General features: G+C 45.2%; 1 protein-coding gene across 1 annotated transcript; it reads right to left on the reverse strand.

Annotated features, from left to right (window-relative positions):
- Nucleotides 1-765: 765 nt before the first annotated feature.
- LOC134285971 (uncharacterized) lies at nt 766-1884 on the reverse strand. Its single transcript, XM_062847531.1, has 6 exons — nt 1864-1884; nt 1694-1777; nt 1540-1632; nt 1339-1477; nt 1179-1282; nt 766-1125 (listed from the first exon to the last, which is right to left on the reverse strand). Exons 1-6 carry the CDS (start codon nt 1882-1884, stop codon nt 796-798), a joined length of 771 nt encoding a protein of 256 aa, XP_062703515.1. The 3' UTR covers nt 766-795.
- Nucleotides 1885-2252: the final 368 nt, after the last annotated feature.

A 2252-nucleotide genomic window follows, 5' to 3' on the forward strand; every position in this document is an offset into this window, starting at 1 on the left:
AAATAACTGGGACAGATAAATTTTTCACTTTTCAAAAAATGTTCAACTCGCTGTAACTTTTCGAAAAGGGCATCAAATATTCTCAAATTTTGACTGTAAGTTCATCAACTAGTTGTGTATCAGTGGTTCAGTTTTGGAAAAGATTGGGCCATTCTACACGACGTTATGAAGATTCTAGAAAAAGGTATAATTATCCGATAGCCAACTTTGAACTGTTATATCTCCGGATTCATTGAACCGAATGCAATGAAATTTTGATCATTTATGACTTATATAATGAACTTTGAAAAACAGTTGACCTAATTTGAAATTATTAATAAGAAAAAAAGTTACAGCGATTTCATTTATTCTATGTTTTTTTTAGTAAATATATCTATTTTTCATATGCATCCCATTACATTTTCAATTTAATGCCGGCTTTTTGGTTGCTTTCCTTTGAAATATAAATATATTCAAGTCAATTAGAGGGAATTTAAATTAACTATAATAACTATCTCAAATTTTGAAACGATGATGAAGTTTTGGATAAATTGGTATTATATTAGAAAAATAATCTAATCGTTATAATTTTCTTTCGTATAAAGAATGTTGCAAGTGTCCCGACTTGGTAGAGCTCAACTACCAATAGCGAAAGGGGTTTCGGCACAAACACTGAGGGCTAAGGGCTCCAACTCAATCACAAAGCTAATTGTTCATTCTAAATACGCATATTGAACGTCATAATGACCACCTGACTCCTGATTCTGACCTCGAGGCCTGATTTCCGTCCTACTCTATTATTGTACACATAGTGATTTAAACTAATATACGGTACTCACGACACCGGCCATCATGCTCTTGCCGCATCCAACTCCGCAAAACGACGCATTCTTGCTGGGTGTCGGCGCTATGCGCCCTCTGGCGCACGCGGCTCCTGTGCCACCTGGGTCGTCCACCGAGAATCAATCCCCGCCGGGGGTTCCGCGACTGCGTGGCCGCAGATCGGTCTTTTTCGATTGCCCCAAACGCAAAACTCCAGTGTTGCTTGGGCTGATCCACCGCGAGCGTGTTGAGAACCCCTGGGCGTTGGTTGTGGCTCAGTTTCCTTCGGTGTGCCAAGTGATTTGAGACTGCAACGAAAAAACCCTGTCGTTCCACGGGTTAGTGGATGCTCACACTCCATTCTCCGCTAAACTTACCCAATTGGGGTTTCTCGTTGGTTGTGTTTGCCGTAATGCAACTAAATCCAACCTCAGTCGCCACGAGGTTCTTATGCAGCTCCTGCGGTGCCGTGATCGGTGGCCTGTAATTGGGATCCAGTTAGTCGGCCATTTTGTTCGCACTGCCAATCGTACCTACCGCCCAATTCTCCGCTGATGTCACGAACGTCACCAAAGACAATGGTTTTTACGGTGTGCTTATTGTTGATCGTTTTGTCCCCGTCCTGATGCCAGAAGTTCCTCACGTGATCGGCGGAGCCCGTCGGTTTCGAAAGCGGCTGATCTAATTAACGCACAAAGTTTAGCTTCCAGTTAGCCGATTTTCTGTAGTGTGACTCACCGTACGAATAATCCGAATCTGCGCCCGCTGCTGTTTACAGGGAGATGCCGTAAATCTCTCTTTGGCACCGTCTGGCCACGTGTCGATGACAAACTGCAGTGATTTGGGATGTGGTTTAGAGGTTTTGCTTAGCACTCGAGAGGGTCTTGCTCACCTTTTGATGCCTTCTACGTCCGGATGTTTTCTCGGCAATGGTGCGCGTCACCACGCGATCGTTCGCTACCAGCTTGCCAATCGACTATGGCGGTCAATCAAACTCCTTTCTTACACCGGCACTAAAACACTCAATCGTTTGCAAAAAGAACACTCGATCGCGGTGCCAACCGATCCGACCGATCGCACCATGGGGACTGCCGATGCGACGACGACGGAAAACGTTGCTCGCCCCAGTTTGCTCGCGTCCTCGTTCGCCAGCTGTGCGAGTGTGTGTTAGCGCTCGGGCAATTTCTCTCTCGCACGTTGCGAGTGAGATCACGAGGCCGATCGTTTTCCTACGCTTGCATCTGATCGGATAGGTGTGGAGTCGTGCGCCTTCTTTCACCTATGTACTTGCGAGCTCATATGTGCTGGGAGTAATAATTTTTTGTTGTGCGGCCGATTGATGGTTGATGATTTTCGCAGGGGTTTCTTGAGCCATGGCCGGCGGAGCAGTATTTGTTAGGTGATTCGTACAACAGTGCTAGTCGATTCTAATTTTTCTACACGTAATATTC

This window comes from Aedes albopictus, chromosome 2 (assembly GCF_035046485.1).
Source record: "Aedes albopictus strain Foshan chromosome 2, AalbF5, whole genome shotgun sequence".
Classification (NCBI taxonomy): Eukaryota; Metazoa; Arthropoda; class Insecta; order Diptera; family Culicidae; genus Aedes; species Aedes albopictus.

Excerpts from the sequence above, each read along its gene's own strand:
- LOC134285971 (XM_062847531.1), bottom strand. The coding sequence starts at position 1,884 with ATGGTGCGATCGGTCGGATCG. Across the intron at positions 1,283-1,338 it reads CATCAGCGGAGAATTGGGCG|GCCACCGATCACGGCACCGC; the intron begins GTAGGTACGATT and ends TCCCAATTACAG. Across the intron at positions 1,126-1,178 it reads CAACGAGAAACCCCAATTGG|GGTTTTTTCGTTGCAGTCTC; the intron begins GTAAGTTTAGCG and ends GTGGAACGACAG.